Source organism: Macaca mulatta, chromosome 8, assembly GCF_049350105.2.
Source record: "Macaca mulatta isolate MMU2019108-1 chromosome 8, T2T-MMU8v2.0, whole genome shotgun sequence".
In the NCBI taxonomy this organism is placed as follows: domain Eukaryota; kingdom Metazoa; phylum Chordata; class Mammalia; order Primates; family Cercopithecidae; genus Macaca; species Macaca mulatta.
In genome coordinates, this window is record NC_133413.1 from 29,290,255 (window position 1) to 29,309,089 (window position 18,835).

Sequence of the window (18,835 nt, forward strand, 5' to 3'; positions counted from 1 at the left end):
CCCTGGGCTGCCAAGGGTCATCACAGGCCATCCTCTGGGGGGACTGTGCAGCACCTTGAAGACAAGATAGGGGTCCACAGTGGGATACCATAGAGGGTCTGTGCAGCGCGCGGGAGGCGACAGGATCCAGCCTTCTGGCCTGGGTTCTCTTCCTGCCTAAGAGGAAAAACAGAGCAAGCCCGTAGGAAAATTCCAAGAATCTCTGGCAATATCTCCGAAGGGTCACAGTTAAGCTGGCTGGGAAAGGTTTAGACGGGGGGAGAGCAGGATCTGGGGGCTGGTAGGGTCTGGGATATAGCTGCTGTGTGCCTGAAAAAGCCGGCGACTGTGGTTGGTCCAGGAGCTGTGATAATAGCCGGTGATGTCATGGCTAGGTGGGAGGGAACATCAGCCTGCAGTGTGACCGTGAGATCACAGCTTGGAGCTTTCGAGGAGGTGGGCTCACTCTGGCAAAGGATAAGGGAACAAAAGATGGAGGCGCTCACAAGGCCTTGCGCAAGTTCAGATGGTCTGTGAGAGGCAGTGAGGTACCCAGCCTCCGTTAGAGGCCTTAAAACGCAGAACCCTGGCCCGGGGACGGGAAAGTCAACAGGTGGCTTTTTTTTTTTTTTTTTTTTTTGAGACGGAGTCTCGCTCTGTCGCCCAGGCTGGAGTGCAGTGGCCGGATCTCGGCTCACTGCAAGCTCCGCCTCCCGGGTTTACGCCATTCTCCTGCCTCAGCCTCCCCATTCAGGTGGCTTTTTTTGCAGGAGGACTTTTTGTAAGGACCCCAGAAGAGCCCAGCCTCAGCAGGATGGTCACCGAGGAGGAAATCCAGTTCTATGTGCAGCAGTTCAAGAAGTCTGGTTTCAGGTAAAGAGAGCGCAGGGCCCAGACACAGATGAAAGACGATCGACAGAGAGTGATCTTCAGCCCTCAGGGTGGAGGGTGAGGCCCAGTTCTCCTCCACCACAGCCCTCATGGGTGCCAGGCTGGCCTCTGCTTGAATGCCTCCAGTGTCAGGAGGCTCACTACTTTATGGCGCTCAGCCTGCTCTAGTTTGGGACACTCAGCTTGTTCTTCCTTATGCTTGCGGAGCCCCCATAGGGCAGAGGTTGTCAACTACTTTTCAGTCATGGCTCCTCACAGAATCAGATGGCAACTCGGCTCTTTCTTCAGAAAAACATAAAAATCCACATAAACTCAAAAAGTGCATACATTTTGGTGCATTTGCCCTACTTCCCGATGTCATATTAGGAGGGGGCATCTTTGCTCCACCTCCCTGTGTCCCTCTCAAGTGGGCTCCCTGGGGCAGGCGAGCGGCCTCTGGATGGTGAGGCTGCTCAACCAAGGTCCCCAGCATCAGCAACCTCCCCAGCCTCCAAGGCGACACGATGACATTCCCTGGACAGTCCTGTAGGGCCGGCTTCTGTGTGTCCCAGAAGACCACCCAGAGGCTGCCAGTTCACTCAGTGGAGTCCTGTGTCCTTGCATAAGGCCTCGCTGCTAGAGCCTGGCAACTGCGCCCGACAGCACGGCGTGGGTCCTGGGCTCTATTCTCTTGCCCCTGCAGGAGGCTTTGCTCTTCCCAGGATGACTGGCCGTGCAGAGCAGGTTTCTGTTGGTGTGTGTAGCAGAGCCGTCTACTTACCGCCTCCCTCTTTTTACTTTCTGATCTCTCCCCAGAGGTCCTCTAAACTGGTACCGAAACATGGAAAGGAACTGGAAGTGGGCCTGCAAAAGCTTGGGGCGGAAGGTGAGTGCCAGGTTCAGTGTGGTCTCCTCTGCACCCCAGAACCCACCCATGGGGCTTCCCATTGGCCTGAGCTGATATGACCTGGGCCACAGCTGGTCATGGACAGAACTGCTGGCTACCTCCTTTCCCTTTGGGGTTTGGGAAGTGACTCCCTTCAGGGGTTTCCCATTAGGATCTTTCTTGCTGGTATTTCCCTTGGGATGGTAGAGGGTGACGTTGGGGATGGAGGTGGGGTGTGTCCAGGTTACTGCAGCATCCATCCGGAATCCCCAGGTCCCCTGGTGATACCCCAAGCCAGGGCTGCAGATGGCCCAGGGCGCCTCCCAGAAGCGATGTGGATACTGGAGCTCCCAGCCCCGGAGGAGCATTAGGCGCTCTCAGAGATGTGACTTTAGCCTCTGGTTGAGTCACCTTGCACAAGCGAATCTCTGAGTCTCAGTTTCCTCATTTGTCAAGCAGAAGATGGGTTTCCAATCTCTGGGTCTGCAGAAGGAGTAATAGAGGTCCCCAGTTTACATTCAAAATGTTTAAAAATCTAAGGGAAGTCAAATTATTCCCCAGTGTGATTGCGCAGGTCACCAGGCCTTCATCAGCTCACTCAGTAACCCTGGTTACCTTGTTGGTTCACTCTGTAAGTGAACACACTGCTACGTGCCAGGCTTCCTGCGAGACCCTGGGATACCATGGTGTGTAAACAGACCAGGTCTTGACCTCCCGAAGTTAGGTCTTGAGGCACTAGAGTAGATAACATCGTGGTTAAGAGCAGGCTGGGAAGCACATGGGCTGAGTCTAATCCCTGTGTGACCCTGGGAAAGGTACTTAACCCCTCTGATCCACTGTTGCTTCTTCTGCAATATGGAAGTGGCAAGAACAGTGCCTCCCTCATAGAGCTGTGTAAGGATGAAATGGGTGAAGGCACATGACCTGTTACAAGCAGTACTGGGAACCTAGTAGCTCCATTAGTGTTCCTTGTCATTGTCATCATATGACTGACGAAAATGACCAAACTGCAGTTGGACAGACAAAATCTCTCAAAGCGTGGAGGAAAATATTGACAAAGGCACTGGAAAGGTGAATGCCAATGGTGCTAAGGTCAGAAACCCTCCTCTTCCGCAATTTCTTTTTTTCTAGAAACAGTCTTGCTCAGTTGCCCAGGCTAGAGTGCAGTGGCGTGATCTCGGCTCACTGCAACCTCTGCCCCTGGGTTCAAGCAATTCTCCTGCCTCAGCCTCCCAAGCAGCTGGAATTACAGGAGTGTACCACCACAACCTGCTAATTTTCTGTGTTTCAGTAGAGACAGGGTTTCACCATGTTGGGCAGGGTGGTCTCAAACTCCTGAGCTCAGGTGATCCACCCACCTCGGCCTTCCAAAGTGCTGGGATGACAGGCCTGAGCCACTGCGCCCAGCCTCTCTTCCGCAGTTTCCGGTCGGATCTTCCTCTCTCCTCCCCCACCTCCTCCCATCCCGCCCCCCTGCCACCCCCTACCCAGTTCACATTTTAGCTTGGAACATTCTAGAGTTTACAAACCTCATAGAAGCCTCAGTATTCATTGTAGCCACAAAATCATTTTTGACCTTCTCCTGGCTCCTGGTTATGGGAGGAGGGAGGGGTGCGGAGAGACGCCCATCAGTCCATGTGTAAATGAAAATAGTGCAAGTTCCTCAACCAGGGATGGGTCAAAGGTGCTTGGAAACTAGGGTAATGGTGGAGCGAGAACAAATAAAAAAACACAGAGGTTTCCTGGCCTTCCTGTGCCTGCCTCCCTGCGTTCAACTCATTTGCCTGCAGTTAAAAGGGAAGTCATTTTGCTGCTGTTCATGTCACATTGATAACTATTGTGACTGCCCCCATTCTCTCTGGAACCTTGGCTGCCCCTTTTAAGCGTCTGTTTAATTCAGAGAAGAGGAATCTTGATCTTCATTCAAGGGTGTCTTCCCTCTTGGTGCGGTCGATTCAGTTCTCCCAGTTACACGCAGCTCTGCACACGTTCTCACTCACACACGTCTGCACACACCAGACCCATGTTGGCCTCTGCACTGCTGAAGCTGTCATTTTAAAGATCTCCAGTAATAACCATGAGTCTGTTGTGCAAAGTTTGGCAGATACAACGTCAGGACCACAGCAGGGCGGTGGGCAGGGGTCTTTCATGGGAGAAGGGAGGGCTTCCCTTGTGGAGTGCCAGCCACTCCTGTTTCCTGTTCTCTCCCCAGATCCTGATTCCGGCCCTGATGGTCACGGCGGAGAAGGACTTCGTGCTCGTTCCTCAGATGTCCAAGCACATGGAGGACTGGGTGAGGGAATGGCCCTGCACAGGGGTCATCGGTGCCCCCCGGGAGAGGGCACGGGCAAGGGTGCTCAGAGGGAAGATGGCAGCAGAGGATACACCTTGTCATGTGGATGGGACCGCAGTTGAAGCACTTCAGTAACATCACTGTCCCCCGCTTGCAAGCAGCAACCGTGACTGTGCCTTCCTTTCCCCTGCATGGATGTGGGGTTTCGTTCACTCATTATTCCCTTCCTAAGTCATGCAGGGTTCGGGCAGGGTGGCCTGCGGGGAGCAGAGAGAAGGCGTCCATTTCCCGTTGCTCTAACCTGAGACACACCCATCTGCATTCTTCCATTTACCTTCCTGCATGGGGTTTCCTTTCAGATTCCCCACCTGAAAAGGGGACACATTGAGGACTGTGGGCACTGGACACAGATGGACAAGTAAGGAGGTTGGGGGCTCCTGGGGTCAGGGAGAGCAGGGCCCCCTGTTCACCTTCCATAAAAGCTTTCCTGGTTTCATTGTGGTGGCTTTGGCCTGGCTTAGCCACTCATATCACTTACCTCTGCCTTCGAGTTGGGTGGGTAGGCACAGACAAGTGTGAATGGCTTTGTTTTTTTTCTTCTCCCTTTCCTCCAGGCCCGCCGAGGTGAATCAGATCCTCATTAAGTGGCTGGAGTCTGATGCCCGGAACCCACCGGTGGTCTCAAAGATGTAGCACGCAGCGTGCATCCACGCTCAGCAGGTGTGCCGTCCTTCCGCCTGCTGGGGCATCATTCTTAGTATACAGAGGTGGCCTTACACACATCTCTCATGGATGGCAGCATTGCTTTGAAGAGGTTTGCAAAAAAAAAGATTTTCATTACCTAAAGCGAATCAAATTTGACATTATTTTAGATCCCAGAGAAATCAGGTGTGATTAGTTCTCCAAGCATGAATGCATCGTCCCTTTATCTCTAAGAACCCTTAGTGTCCTGTTGGGGGACAGAATGGGGTGGCGAGGTGGTGATTTCTCTTTAACTGACCAATCCATAGTTTTGCAGAAAAATCAGCCATTCACTGAGAAGAATCTTAGTAGAGATTGGGATGCGTTACTCAATAAAGCTAAGATGACTATGCTGCTGGTCGCTGTTCTTGGAGAGGTGGAGTGACCGTTCAAGGAGAATGCATGGCGTTGGGATGAGCCCTTTCTCTCTGCTTTTGAGCCCTGTTCTGGGCTCCGAGGTGCTGCATGATCTAGGCCTTGCTGGCCAGGAGACACTTCTACGGGGATGGCAGTGTCTCTTGTGCTCTGTCCCCTAAAGCAGCCACTGGCTACAGGTAGCCACCTGCCTTTCTCCCAGCTTCCCTAGCAGATTTTGCTCAGGCACAAATGCGCACCTTGAGCATGCGAAATGTGCTAGTGAGGCTGAGGAAGCGAATTTTAAATTCCATTGAATTTTAATGAGTTTAAAGTGAAATAGCAGCAGCTGCCATGAGGCTCAGGCAGATCCAGCCCGTCTTCCCCTCTGCCCTCTCCTCCCTCCTGTCACATCCAGTTAGGTGCCTGTCTCACTGATGTGTCTCCTGCAGTGGTCTCTCCCCTGCCCTGCTTCTGGCCCCAGAGTGCTGGAGCAGCAGCCTCTTCACGGGTCTTGCCGCCCACGTGGTTGGATCCTGAACCTTGCAGGGCCTCCCCCACTGCCCCTGCCCACCCCAAGCCCGGCCCCATCACCCTCCAATTCCTAACTGCCCTCCAGCAGCACACTCGCAGGTGCTGGTCCTCCTTAACCCTCTGCCCGACTTACTCATTCTTTGCCTGGAATGTTCCTCCTGCCACCTCCTCCAAGCCCATAAGCTGGGTCCCGAGCCCTTTCTCCCTGCCCGCCTTGCATGGTTATCAGGCTCACAGATGCACACACAATGGCCTCGCTGCACTTGCGAGGGGAAGCTTGCTGAAGAAATGGCCCCTCCAAGCTGAGTTCGGCATGCTGACGGGCATGAGTTGGCCAGGCCACAAGGGCCTGAGTGTCTGTGTATGGGGAGAAAGCCAGGGGAGGTTTGAAATGGAGACTGCTGGCGTTTCTTCACTGCCCTAGCGCACCTGGAGTCTTCCATGCACCACCTCTGATCCTTCCAGAGAGTCCTTCCCATTTGACAGAAAGGGAAACTGAGGTTCAGATAACTTGCCCAGGACTACTTGGCTACATGGAGGCAGAGCCTGGATTCAGAAGCAGGCTCTCTGGCTCCTAAGGCTGAGCTTTCTTTACGAAAAAAAAGTTATCCTTTCTAAATCTGGAGGCAGACCACCTAGGTTAGGTCTCTGGTCTGCTGCATACTCACTGTGTGACCTTGAAAAAGGAGGTCTGTGCCCCAGTTCCCTCATCTATAAAAAAGGGGATGTTAATAGGACCTAATTCATGGGTGGTTGTATCGAGTATGTTAATATACACAGAGTTCTAGAACAGTGCTTGGCATGGAGGAAGTGCTATAGAAGTATCAGCTGTAAGATTTCCAGCTTCTCTTAGGACAAGACCTATAAGGGCTTTCCATTTCGAGCCAAGCCACCACCATCTCAGTCTTTTGCATCTGAGAATTTAAAGGCAAGCATGGGGCCTGGGGGAAAGGCTTACACCAGATCACATGATTTTCCTAACTGGGTGTATTCAAGCTCATTTGTAAGGGAGCAGTTGGGGGAAAGGAAATAATCAAAACCTAAGAGTGTCCTTTACTAGAAGGAGCACAAACAGCAAACCTGTCTTCCCAAAAGTCTCGCTTTTAATGTTCTATCCAGTCATCTCCATCAGCCATCAAAAAGGCCTCAGAAATTCTGCTCCTTTAGCAGATAAGAGTTGAATAACTCCAGTCCATAGCATTGTCACAAAAATATAACTAGTTATACCAGATTGAGGGCTGTATCAGTCTGTTCTCCCATTGCCATAACGAACTACCAGAGACTGGCTACTTTATAAAGAAAGGAGATTTAATTGGCTCACGGTTCTGCAGGCTTTACAGAAAGCATGGCTGGGGAGGCTCCAGGAAACACAATCATGGCAGACGGTGAAGGGGAAGCAGGCACATCCTACGTGTCTAGAACAGGAGGAAGAGAGAGAAGGGGAAGGTGCTACACACTTTTATAAACAGCCAGATCTCGTGGGAACTCACCATCATGAGAACAGCAAGGGGGAAATCCGCCCCCACCATCCAGTCACCGCCCACCAGGCCCCTCTTCCAACATCGTGGATTACAATTTGAGTGGGGACACAAATCCAAACCATATCAAGGGCCATAAAGGACAGTGGACTGGAAGAGGAGGTCTTTAGGTTTTTCAAGAAGATACTGGAATGTCCAGGGCTATGTTTCCTGGTCTGCTTTGAGGACCTTTGGGCCACACATCACCTGCTGCAGTGGTGGTATCGGGGCATTCCCTGGAACAAGCAGGGAAGATTTTCAGATGCCATTTTAAGTACAAATGGCAAGGAGTGTGTTCAAAATGATTTAATTATAAAATGCTATATTTTGGGATTGAATTTAAATTTTTAATTAACATACTAGTTGCACATATTCATGGAGTACATAGTGATGTTTTGATACACATAATATGTAGCAATCAGATCAGGGTAATTACACCTGTCATCTCAAACGTTTATCATTTTTCTGTTGACATTTAATAACCTCCTTCTGGCTATTTGAAACGATGTATCATTGTTGACTGTAGTCATTGCTCAGTGCTATACAACGCTAGGATTTACTCCTCCCACCGAGCTGGAATTGACATTCCTTAACAAATCCCTCCCTATCCCCCACCTCTTCCCCCAGCCCTTCCCAGCCTCCTGTCCTCTGTTCCACTTTTTACTTCTAGGAAATGAACTTTTTTTTAGCTTCTGCATATGAGTGAGAACATGTGGTGTTTCACTTTCTGTTCCTGGCTTATTTCACTTAACAGAATGCTCTCCATTTCCATCCATGTTGCTGCGAGAGACAAGATTTCATTCTTTTTTTGTGGCTGAATAGTAAAAAACATGTTATTTTTATGTCATGATTACAAAGGGAATAGATTACAAATATATTCACCTCTGCTAAAAGAAATCGGCGCTTTAAAAAGAGGTCCAACAGTCTTCATATTCTCTTTCACACCCTCCATCAGTGGGTTGTGCTGCTCCCAGGAGGCTGAGATCACTCATATAGTCTGTCAAGGAAGGACCACTTAGTGGCTGTCAATTAGCAACATCTAAGGTTTCCAGGAGACCCATTTTCTAAAAAGTGAGTCTATTAGGCTAGGCAGGACAAAAAACTATTTCCATCTCTCTTGGGGTATAGGGAATCCATGGTTTTAGGCCTCGACATGACTGTCCGCCAGTTTCCATATCGTTCACAGCCACATTACCATCAACACAAATTAAAAGCAAACAATGGTTAAAATATCTAGGTCAGAGGCTCAAAGGGTTTTTTCCAACAGGAATTGGGTGACAAATACTATGCCTCACTGTTCAGAGGAATCCATCTGGTCACAAATGATAAAATACTTTCTTGCCTGAGAAATTGTGGAGTATCAACTCCTGCACCCAAATGTATAACTGTCTGTCTCCTTGTTAGACTGTGAGGGCCCTGAGATCGGAGGCTGCCTGTCTTAAGTAATTCGTCTTTGAACCCAACTCAGCACTGGCCTGGCATATTGAAAATGCTCATTAGACATTTGCTGAATAAATTGGAGAGTAAATGCATAAATGGATGAATGGACAAATGCATTAGTTTCAAGTTAAAATAATTAAAATTTGGTCAGCCATGGTGGCTCACACCTGTAATCCCAGCACCTTGGGAGGCCGAGGCGGGCAGATCACCTGAGGTCAGGGGTTCGAGATCAGCCCAGCTAATATGGCAAAACCCCATCTCTACTAAAAATACAAAAATCAGCTAGGTGTGGTGGCGGGCGCCTGTAATCCCTGCTACTTGGGAGGCTGAGGCAGGAGAATCACTTGAACCCAGAGGCAGAAGTTGCAGTGAACCAAGATCATGCCATTGCACTCCAGCCTGGGTGACATGAGGGAAATTCCATCTCTATAAATAGCCTGATGTCCTCAAGGTTCATTCATGTTGTCACATGTGCATGTGTGGGAATTTTCTTTCTTTTTAAGGCCAAATAATATTACATTGTATATATAGACCACATTGTGTTTATCTACTCATTGGCAGGAGAAGGTCCAATAGCCCATGCTCTAAGGCCCTTCCAATGTGACTTGGGCTTATGTCAGAGTTTCAAAGACAGAAACAATTTTTTTTTTTTTTTTTTTTTTTGAGATGGAGTCTCACTCGGTTGCCCAGGCTGGAGTGCAGTGGCATGATCTCGGCTTACTGCAACCTTTACCTCCCGAGCAATTCTCCTGCCTCAGCCTCCCGAGTAGCTGGGATTACAGGTGTCCACCACCATGCCCAGCTAATTTTTGTATTTTTAGTAGAGACAGGATTTCACCATGTTAGCCAGGCTGGTCTCGAACTCCTGACCTCAGGTGATGTACCCGCCTCGGCCTCCCAAAGTGTTGGGATTACAGGCGTGAGCCACCACGCCCAGCCCAACAGAAACAACTTTTTATTTATGCGACTCAAAGTAAGAGAATTCCTGAGAAAGCCCCAAGCAGTGATAATCATTTTCATTTGAATGTATTAAAGGATAAATATGTATTTATCATCTTTATCAATTATCTTGGACTCAGATGGAAAAAGAAGTCCGAAGTACTTTAGGCAGCCTCGTCTACTTTGTCTCATGTGCTGAAGGAATGTTATGCCCTACGTTGTATTTTAAAGAGAACATGCTGGTGGAATGAGGCAGGGAAGGGAGACCTGCAGACCAGAAATGGTTAAACACCCTTCATGATGTCCACAGTAAGGACACGGGTGTTCACAGAAATATGTTAGGTTCCCAGGTACAAATGGTGTATTAAGGAGGCATTCTCAATGATTAACAAGCCTGGCAGGGGAAAAGATCTAAAAACAAGCCCTTCGGTGACCACTAAGGCAGTAACATTCATTTTCCTTGCCAAGAAATGTTTGTAAAAGTTAAGACTCAGCAAGCCCAGAACAGGCTGAGTCCTTTAGACGAGAAATAAATAACCCCTCGACCACAATCATGGGAGGGTGGCAACACAGATCCAATGAACTGATTCACGCTATTTTTGCTGAGTTTCATATTCTCATGTAATTTTATTTTTTTCAATAAAGGCAGTTTATAAAATTGATGTGCTTGGCTTAGGGTGGGGGTAGAAGCGTTCCATCCAAGGGCAGTAATGCCGGGGGAAGAAAGGAAACCTGCGTGGATCCAGGCTCTGGAAGTTTCAGGGGAGGAGGGCAGGGAGTCCACAAGGGTCCCAGGGCTGTGGAATAGACCAGGCCCACCCACACCCCCAAGCACTAGGCTCAAAATGTAGTCACAAAAAGAGGAGCGCTTTGACTGGACTACAGCTGAAAGCAGAATTTGTGGGTGGAGAGGAGGATGTACTTGCCTTGAAATTATGAGGACAGGGTTTGAGAAGGAAGAGGGGAGTTAGAAAAGAAAAGAACTTTTATCTGAGGAACACAATCCTTTTAATGACCAGGCCCAAAGACACATTAAAACGATACAGCAATCATGCCCTCCTCCCGGCTTTGAGCTCTGTCTCCATCTCTTGAAGCTGCTTGCTTCTGCCACAGGTACCTATAAATTAACCTAACAGTGCCATCCTGGACACTCGGACCCATACCCTATAGCTTAACAATGCCTAGCTGTTAGCGAACTCATCAGTGTTATTTCTGTAAAGCAATGAGAAATGCTGACAAACAATTTTGTATCAGTCCACTCCCTGTCCCCCTTTTTTGCCTTTAAAAGTCCATGTGTAACTGCTGCTAATCAGAGCGTCTATTCAGGGCAACTTGAATCTATGCTCCCAGGTTGCAATCTGCAAGCTTGACCCAAATAAACCCTCTACTCAGGTTAATTTCGCTGCAGCTTCTTTCCTTTAGGGTCTGCAGAAGCAAGTTCTTGGTTTGGGGTGATACCAGGCTACACCTCTAACATGCCCTCCCCCCTTGCCAGGCGCCTCTCTGTCCCCAGGACTTGATGCCAGTCAGTCCTTGTGTTGGCCACAGCCCCTGGGCCCCTTGCAGAACTTTGGAACAGTGAGTGTGGAGAAGGGACAGCTGCCAACCTAACAACTGCTTTCTCCAGTCTCAGCCCCAAGGCCTCTGCACCCCAAGTCCTGCCTTTTCCAGCGGGGAGTCTGCGGTCTACCCCTGGGCCGTGGAGCTGGCAGTTCTGGGGCCCCGCAAGCCCTGCCCCTCCCTCAGGGATAGCCCCAAGTGTGCATATGCAAAGGGAAGAGGCCTGGCCTTGCCCTTTTCTCTCCTGAGGCCCTGACCCCAGGCTCTCTGGCATGCAGACACGATCTGCTACGGCTGCCATAACAAAGTCCCCCAGATCAGGTAACAAACAGAGACATTTGTGTTCTCACAGTTCTGGAGGCTGGAAGGCTGGGATCAAGGTGTCGGCAGGGCTGGTTCCTTCTGAGGCCTCTCTCCTTGGTTTGTAGGCAGCCACCTTCTCCCTGAGTCTTTTTCTCATGGTCTTCCTCCGTGTGTGTGTCCTAAGCTCTTCTTATGAGGAGACCAGTCATGTTGGACGAGGGCCCTACCTCCACATATTGGTGCTACAGCCACCAATATCCTGTCCTGTCTCCCTAACAGTGGGGGGTGCTGGCCTTGGTCACCCCCCGGGTCTGGCAAGGGAATGAACACACGCAGGGACCCAGGTTTCAGCTGCACAGGCCTGCGCCCTCCTCCAGCCCAGGGTGCCTTGGCAGCCCCACATCAAGACCCCCCAGCAGCCCCAACATCACAGCCTCCCCTGATCTGTGGTGTTAAGCACCTAGTTAGAGGCTGGGGGTGTCCTTTGGCTCCAGAATCCCTAGGGTTGGGGTCAGAGTTCAGAGAGCTAAACCCTGCCCTCCCACCTTCCCTCAGAGAGGGAGCCCAGGGCGGGGGTCAGGCCTGAGCAGCTGTTTGTTTATGGCCTTCATCCTGCCTAAGTGGAGCCTGTCTCAATGCTGCTCACCTGCCTCTCCTGCCAGAGACCCCTCCCCGCTTCTCAGGAGCAAGAGCAGTGAGCAAGGCCCAAAAAACAGACTCACATTGACAGATGCAGAAAGGCACAAAGTGGCATTTAGCTGGCTTTACAGATGAGGAACTAAGGATCAAAGAGGGTGAGCGATTTGCCTGGGGTCACAGAGCCAATCAGCAGTAGGGCTGGGCACAGACTCAGGACTGATGCCAGCTCTGTGCTCAGTTACTGTCCATGCAATTGAACCAGTACCTGGTGAGTGCCCCCAGGTGCCTGCCAGCGTGTCAGCGTGCCGAGCAGGTGTGCTGCATGTTAGGGCTCCGGTTCTCACCTGCTGGGGCCAGCTCCCCTCAGCTGTAATTTTTGCCAGATAATCTCCCCTTCTCCTATGCCTGCCAGCAAGGCTCTGGGATTCTCTCTGCTATTTCCTTATTTGCTCAGGCTGATGGTCTCTAACTTGTAGAAAACGTCCCGGCCGAGACATCAGTCATGGTGGCAATGAACTCTGATTGCTCATTAGTGAGAATTGGGCTCCAGCAATCGATTTCACTAAGCTCTGTGACCCGGGTCCGTGGAATGCGCTGGTGCTTTAGAGTAAGACAGATGTGCCTTCTTATCTCAGTTCCACCACTGATGTTTGTGTGACCTTGGGCAAGTGACTTCAAGTCCCAGACCTCAGTCCCCTCCCTGTAAAGTGAAGAGACCATTCCCACAGCCCAGGGCTGCCATGGGGATCTCATGACATAGTACCCTAGTCCACATGGCAGGCACCAAACAGACATTACGTCTCCTCCTCTCCCTTCCAGCTCTTAGTCTTTGCCTAGGTCCTCGCACCTCCCAGGGTGAGAATAAGTGGAGAATTTGAAGTCCATCTAGCAAAGTCAAGACCCTCCAGGAGTACGCCCTCTTTGGTTGGTGACTGTGCAACTACACAAAGCAATCCTGGCTTCCCAGTCTGAGTGGTGGTGGGAGCACAGGGGTGGAGGAATGCTAGACCCGGCTCAGCCCAGTGAACTTGGGCCAATCTCTCCTCCACCCGGTGCCTCATCTTCACCTTCGAACAGAACGCATTACCCAGAATATTCCTAAAGCTCCAGCATTCTCACACTCCCACAGAGGACGTGGCTCAAGCTGACCCCAGGCTGGGACAGACCCACTTATGCTCCCAAGAAGCCTGGCAGCAGGAGTGAGGGCTGGGCAACCACCTGGCTCTTCCCGGCCTGCACTGGTCTCTTACAGGTGGATGAGGAGAAGCAGGTGACCATGGAGGCTGGCATCCTCCTGGCCAACCTGCACCCACAGCTGGATGAGCATGGCCTGGCCCTGTCCAGGTAAGAGCCCATGCTCCCATTCCTGGGTGGGCCAACACAGCCTGCCTATCCCCCACCCTGGCCTGGCTGGACACTCAAGGATCTGGCAGGAGCCACAGAGGAGCGCCTCCCAATGTGCACCCCTTTCTCTAGGCTCCTGTTCTTCCCCCTTGGGGTGCCTGTCTTCCCATCCCCTATGAGTTCAGGGGCTGTTGTGTTGGGAATAGAAAGAAATGGGCCAGAAATTAGATAAGCATTAAATAACAGTCTCAGAGATGGGACAACCCTGGATTAAGTCATTCTGAAAACTTGCAACAAACAACTCCAGGGATCCAAACACAAGAAAATGCAAATAAACTCTCAGAGGAACAGAAGACCCTGATGACTGAGCCACAGGGTTTCCTGGCATGCCTATCCATGGCTTCACTTGTCCCTCCATCCAAACATGGTATCAGTGATGGCTCAGGTTTAATATCAGGGGATTTCCTTTGAAATAGGAGCCAAACACAGCCAAAGGAGTGAATCTCTAACTGTGGAATTTCTACCATTAAAAACAGGGTGACAGGTGTTTGGAACAGTGGTGTAAGCATTGTCTTTGCAGCTGGAACTCATAGCCATGGAAACCTGTGGTTGGTTTTCACGTGGGGGTGGTCTGCACACCTTAGCTTTCTTATCACAGGGCCTGGGGCATCATGATTCCTCTGCACTCTGGAAACCCTCTGTTCTGGCTTCTCTAAGGGCCATGGCAATGCAAACATTTATAGAATATCTGCCTGTTCAGGCCTTGGAGAGGCAAAGATGAACAAATCCCAGACCCCACAAGCAAGGAGCTCCCAGCAAGCAGCCACATAGATGAGGAACTGGCAGGCATCACACAGAGCAATAGGTTCGATGTCAGTGGAGCATTCAGGGCAGCCTGGGGCCCAAGTTCAGCTTTGGCAGGCAGGGGAATGTGTGAGACGGTGAGCATAGGAACAGGATCCCTTCGGGGGGACCCCCAGGTTGAGCCCCAAAAGATGATTAGGTATTAACCAGCAAGAGGAGAGGAGGGAGGAATCCCAGGCAGAGGGAGCCACAGTAGCAAAGCCCAGGAGAGGGACAGAGTGTGAGGTGTGCGGAGCCTGGAAGCAGACAGTGGAAACAGCCCGTGACCAATGACTAACGGGAGGAAATGTGTTCTTCTTAATTACAGACATCAGCTTCTGGGCCCTGAAGCATCCTTGCCCGTCTATGATGTGTCCCTGTCCTCCCCTAGGGGCCCCGTCCTCCTCAAGTGGCTCCTGGGATGGGGCCCATCTGCTTCTCCAAAGGCAGCTGGGGTGTCCCATCCTGTATGTCCTAGGGGGCTGCCTGGGACTGTAGTTCCAAGGATGCTGGGGCGCTGTCAGGAAGAGGAAGGCTGCATGTGGAGTCTGGATGCCCTCTTTGGTTTCACTGTCACACCAGCCTTGTAGGGAAAGCATGAGAGTCTCACTTACAGACACAGAAGCCAGAGTCTTACCCAAAGATGTTATAGGAAAGGGGTCCTGATCCAGACCCCAAGAGAGGGTTCCTGGATCTCGCACAAGAAAGAATTCAGGGTGAGTCCATAGAATAAAGCAAAAACAAGTTTATTAGGAAAATAAAGCAATAAAAGAATGGGTACTCCACAGACGGAGCAGCCCCGAGGGCTGCTGGTTGCCTATGTTTATGGTTATTTCTTGATGATATGCTAAACAAGGGGTGGATGATTCATGCCTCCCCTTTTTAGACCATATAGGGTAATTTCCTGACATTGTCATGGCATTTGTAACTGTTATGGCGTTGGTGGGATGTAGCAGTGAGGACGACCAGAGATCACTGTCATTGCCATCTTGGTTTTGGTGGGATTTAGCTGGCTTCTTTACTGCAACCTGTTTTATCAACAAGGTCTTTATGACCTGTATCTTGTGCCAACCTCCCATCTCATTCTGTGATTTAGGATGCCTTAACTGTCTGGGAAGGCAACCCAGTAGATTTCAGCCTCATTTTACCCAGCTCCTATTCAAAATGGAGTCGTTCTGGTTCACATGCCTCTGACAAAGTCATGCAGCTGGAAGGCTCTGAGACCCCGTATGTTTGGTGCCAGGCGGGGCAGGGCAGCGTGATGGTGAAGCCCGGCTCTGGGAGCAGTCTGCCTGGGCGCGAGCCTGCCTCTACCTTGCACCAGCTGTTAGGCAAGTGCTTGTGCGTCGGGGCCACAGAGTCCTGCCTTAGAAAACAGGTCTCTAAAATAGGGGTATTCGGAGGGCTGGTTGAGTTAGAGATGCCCCTCGTAGTATGGTTCGGTAAACGTTAGCCTCCTTCATTCTGGTTCTGTCAAGGCCTCAATCCGGGGACTCCGGACATGGGCTTTCTTCTCCCACTGTTATCTCCACCCTCTCAGGGACCGAAGTCCAATTTTCCTTCCAATTGACCCCTTTTTGCTGAAAGCCTCGCTTTTATCTCTGTCTTTTAACAGGGTCCTAAGCATCTTCCCTCTTCCTTTTTAGTCTTCATACACTTCATGGAGAAGAGAAGCTCCCACTGTCCCTTTGTTGGCATTTGGGTCACTCTCATTCTTCACTGTTATAAACAATGCTGTGAGGGACATCCTCACATGTGTGCCTGCCATGTACTGGAGTATTTTCCTAGGGCAGAATTTCTAGGGTCCTCTTCTATTTAATCATTGTTTAAAATTTGGATTCAGGAGCACATGTGCTTGTTTTGTTACATAAGTATATTGTGTAATGGTGGGGATTGGGCTTCTTGTGTACCCATCACCCAAATACTGAACATTGGACCCAGTAGATCATTTTTCAACTCTCCCCCTTCCCCATCCTTCCCCATTTTTGGAGTTCCAGGTGTCTATTATCTTCATCCTTATGTCCATGTGTACCCACTGTTTAGCTTCTACTTATAAGCAAGAATATGCAATGTTTGATTTTCTGCTTCTGAGTTAGTTCACTTAGGATAGTGGCCTCCAGCTGCATCCATGTTGCTGCAAAGGACATAATTTTATTCTTTTTTACAGCTGCATAGTATTCCATAGTATATATGTACCACATTTACTTTATCCAATCAACCATTGATAGACACTTAGCTTGGTTCCATGACTTTGCAATTGTGAATTGTGCTGCAACAAGTATACAAGTGCAGGTGTCTTTTTAATATACTGACTTTACCCTTAGGTAATCCCCAGTAGTGGGATTGCTGGGTGGAATGGTAGTTCTATTTTCAGTTCTTGGAGAACTCCCCATACTGCGTTCCATAGAGGTTATGCTAATTTACGTTCCTACCAGTATTGCATAAGCATTCTCTTTTCTCTGCATCATTGTCAACATCTACTGTTTGGGACTTTTTATTTTTATTTATTTATTTATTTGAGACAGTCTTGCTCTGTCACCCAGGCTGGAGTGCAGTGGTGTGATCTCGGCTCACTGCAACCTCCTTCTCCTGGGTTCAAGCGATTCTCTTGCCTCAGCCTCCTGAGTAGTTGGGACTACATATGTGCACCACCACACCTGGCTAATTTTTTAATTTTTAGTGTAGACAGGTTTTTGCCATGTTGGCCAGGCTAGTCTCAGACTCCTGACCCCCTGATCCGCCTGCCTCAACCTCCCAAAGTGCTGAAATTACAGGTGTGAACCACTGCACCCAGCCAGGACTTTTAAGTAATAGCCATTCCAACTGGGGTGAAATGATATCTCACTGTGGCTTTGATTTGCATTTCTCTGATAATTAGTGATGTTGAGCATTTTTTGTATATTTGTTGGCCGTGTGTGTCTTCTTTTCAGAAATATCTGAGATCTTTTTACATTCTGCCATTTTCAGAAGAGGCATTATCACCCACTAACCCCACCAATATGGACAAAGAGATGAGAGTAGCCAGGAGGGTGAGCAGGTGGGTGAGGGAAGGCTAGAAGAGGCTTATGTGTCTTTCACCCTCTCCTCATTCAGCCAGGGCAGCCCCAGGTCTCATCTTCTCTCCCTGGGAAGGCATGAGGTGATATTTCCTAATCACTGTCATGTTGGGTTGAAAGTGGGAGATGTGGAGCCTCTGGTGTCCTCCAGCCTCCCTCAAGGGGCCTTGGTCTGCACTGGAGGAACCTGCCACATCCTTGCCCTCCCATCTTTTACCTGTAGAGCACTGTGTGTGAGCTGAGGACAGCTGGGCTCTCGAGAAGCTGTCTCACAGCTTGTGAAGCTCCAGGCGCCTGAGCCCTTGGAGGTCTTCAGAAAATACCTGTTTCCTTCTCCTTTAAGTTAGGGCTGAGGTGACTCAGAAAGTTCCTGGGAAGTAAGATTTTTTAAACTCTGGATCCGCTCTTCATCCTTGACCTTAAGATTGGCAGCTCTTTCTAATTCCAGCCCCCGTGGTGCATGCCTCCTAAGGGGTACTGTGATCCTTTCATGATCTCGTCCTCCTGTGCACATGGAAGCCTCCCGTTATTCCTTCTAGGGCCTGGAACGCCAGGCTGAGGCATGAGGCCTTTCTCCTGGAGCCCCTGAAGGTTTCTGAGCAGGAGAGGTGGCAGGACCTCCTCCTCCTTTCTTATCTCCCCAAACCTTTCCGTGTTATTTATTTGGGAGATTTGAACCAGGTTGGTTCCATGAGGATGTTGCAGGCCTTGGTAGGCTGGGTACCTAAGAGAAGCCTCAGCAGGAGCATTTTGGCCTTTGGTTGGTGGAGAGCGTATTTATTGTTGGCAGATGGAGGTTGGAGGAAAGGAAGAAAGGGGTGTTGTGGGCTGCAGAGACCCCCAAAGCCAGGCAGGCAGGCCTCCCCTCAGCCCTGAACCATGTCGCCACTGGCTCATCTAACAAGCCACTTAGATGAAGAAACTGAGACCCTGAGAGAAGACGGGCAGGCCACGTCACACAAGCTAAGTTGTGGCAGATCTGGGATGAGAACCCAGACAGGCGCCGAATAAACTTCTCTGCCCTAAGGGGCCTCGCACCTCAATCTGATGGGCCTGGGAGTGTGCCTGCTGTCCTGGAAAGCCTAACTGGTCTCTTGTGTCCTTTTTGCTGCTTCTTGCTGAGCCCAGCCTGGGCTTGGTGTTAGACGTGACGGCAGCTGGCGTCGTTGGGTCTGGAATGCAAAACACGGGAATCAGGCCTGGCACCCTGGCCACCCACGTGAGTCCACCTGCTTCCCCTGCAGTGCTGGCCCAGCTCTGTGGGGGCCTCACACCCAGTCCGTCTGGCCCCCTTTGGCAGAGATGTGACAGGTGCCCTCCAGGTGCATCACTGCCTTCTCCGGCTGACAGTCACGATGAGGAAGGGGCCCTCCTGCATGTCGGTGCTCTGCCAGTTGCACAGTGCCCTCCCACCTTCGCTTCTTAGGATCCTCACAGCCACCCTGTGGGAAGGGATGGGCAGGGATGGGGTGCAGGGAAGGGGTGCCGTCTCCACTGAAGATCTGAGCCAGAGCTGCACAGGGGATGGGGCTGTCCA

The 18,835-nt window shown here is 50.4% G+C and overlaps 1 protein-coding gene across 10 annotated transcripts in view; it reads left to right on the forward strand.

Annotated features, from left to right (window-relative positions):
- The window catches only part of EPHX2 (epoxide hydrolase 2), a 58,374-nt gene extending 53,255 nt beyond the window's left edge, over positions 1-5,119 (forward strand). For all 10 annotated transcript variants that reach the window (XR_013397214.1, XM_077943294.1, XM_077943300.1 and 7 more), the window contains 5 exons: positions 750-852; positions 1,666-1,735; positions 3,948-4,028; positions 4,388-4,446; positions 4,643-5,119. Coding sequence is in view for 9 of the 10 variants with exons in the window: in XM_077943294.1 (XP_077799420.1) it covers positions 750-852; positions 1,666-1,735; positions 3,948-4,028; positions 4,388-4,446; positions 4,643-4,721 (392 nt within the window). In the remaining variant the exon portion in view is untranslated. The remainder of the gene's footprint in view (positions 1-749; positions 853-1,665; positions 1,736-3,947; positions 4,029-4,387; positions 4,447-4,642) is intronic.
- Positions 5,120-18,835: the final 13,716 nt, after the last annotated feature.